Source organism: Eptatretus burgeri, chromosome 14 (genome assembly GCF_056783735.1).
Source record: "Eptatretus burgeri isolate ZD-2024b chromosome 14, Ebu_testis_v1, whole genome shotgun sequence".
Classification (NCBI taxonomy): domain Eukaryota; kingdom Metazoa; phylum Chordata; class Myxini; order Myxiniformes; family Myxinidae; genus Eptatretus; species Eptatretus burgeri.
In genome coordinates this window covers 54968995-54970191 of record NC_140974.1, presented here as the reverse complement: position 1 = coordinate 54970191, position 1197 = coordinate 54968995, and the positions used below count along the sequence as shown (strand labels likewise).

Here is a 1197-nt window from a genome sequence, read left to right as displayed (position 1 = left end):
TTGTTTGACAATTGATTGCACGAAGGGTAGGTAAGGGTTAGGGTGAAGCTTCCGGCGACAGGAGGCGCTACGTGCCTTCTGCACAGCGTTCGACGCGCCCTCTGCATGCCATGCAGTGGAATGATCACAGAATGCTTTTGCAAACTTTCTCCTGAATGCATTACCAGGTGCGAACGGTGCCATGGGGCCAGTGGGTATGAAAAGGATAAAGTGATGAAAGATGTGTGAAAATTGGATTAAAAAAAACAACACGTTGCAGCAATTCGTGCACCTTCGTGCTGACATCCTCGGGGCAGTGGACTATAAGTACCTCATGAGCAATCGAGATTGCCAGCAGCGGCCAGCGAGTTCAAACACCGCTGCCAGTTCGGTGGAGCAGAGCGCACGACCGTTGACGTGACGTCACAAAGGGTTGGGCGCGCTTTGGGGAGGAACGTGGCATTTCTCCACCCCTCATCCTCTACTTCGTTCTTCCACCCTCAAGGCTGGTGCCGGTGCTCGGCCCATCTTGCGCTCTGGATTCTGTTGCGAATAGACCATTGCCGTTCTGCTGCGGCTCAACCAGGCTACAGGGTGGGAAAGACCGCTTTGGGTCATGGCTTCAGCCATCATGAGTGTGCTCATCGGGCTTTCGCTCACCCGGACTTCCGAGCAGTTGTCAGGTGAGTGAGCACAGCACGGCACGGGGATTCGGCATGGGTCTGCAGTGTATGTGGGGGTGAGAGGGGGGCAAGCTTTTATCGTAGATTGTCTGAATCTTGGGACAGAATGCGAGAAACTTTGCTCTTTCGAGTTGCGGACAACTTTCACATCCCATCCTCGAGCTGCTCCGAACTTTCCAAGGACTGGCCAGCTATGGTTCTGGCGTTTAGTGTTCACCACTGTGTGCACCATGCACGTCCCACGTCTCGATGCCGTGCTCAAACTCGCAACTTCAAATCTGTGCAAACTACCCCCGTTGTCCCCTGACCCACCGGTTAGGTGCATTGCATTGTTGTGCCTCCACTTCCGCTTTGAAAGGGAGCTTGTACCCGCCGATGGCACTGCAGACATCCGAGCAAATGTCATCTGTTTACTAACGACAGCTGTCTGCTTGAGGGGAAGGAATGTGTCTCCAGAGGGTTCTCCCTGCGTCGTGTCCATCCGTACTTGTATCCCTAGCCAAGTGCTCTCTCTCTCTCTCTCTCTCTCTCTCTC

General features: G+C 54.0%; 1 protein-coding gene across 8 annotated transcripts in view; it reads left to right on the top strand.

Moving 5' to 3' along the window:
- The first annotated feature begins 453 nt into the window (after positions 1-453).
- Positions 454-1197, top strand: part of LOC147013237 (receptor-type tyrosine-protein phosphatase mu-like) — a 363240-nt gene continuing 362496 nt past the window's right edge. For all 8 annotated transcript variants that reach the window (XM_085854911.1, XM_085854910.1, XM_085854908.1 and 5 more), the window contains exon 1: positions 454-662. In XM_085854911.1, coding sequence (XP_085711037.1) covers positions 596-662 — 67 coding nt within the window. In that variant the 5' untranslated portion in view covers positions 454-595. The remainder of the gene's footprint in view (positions 663-1197) is intronic.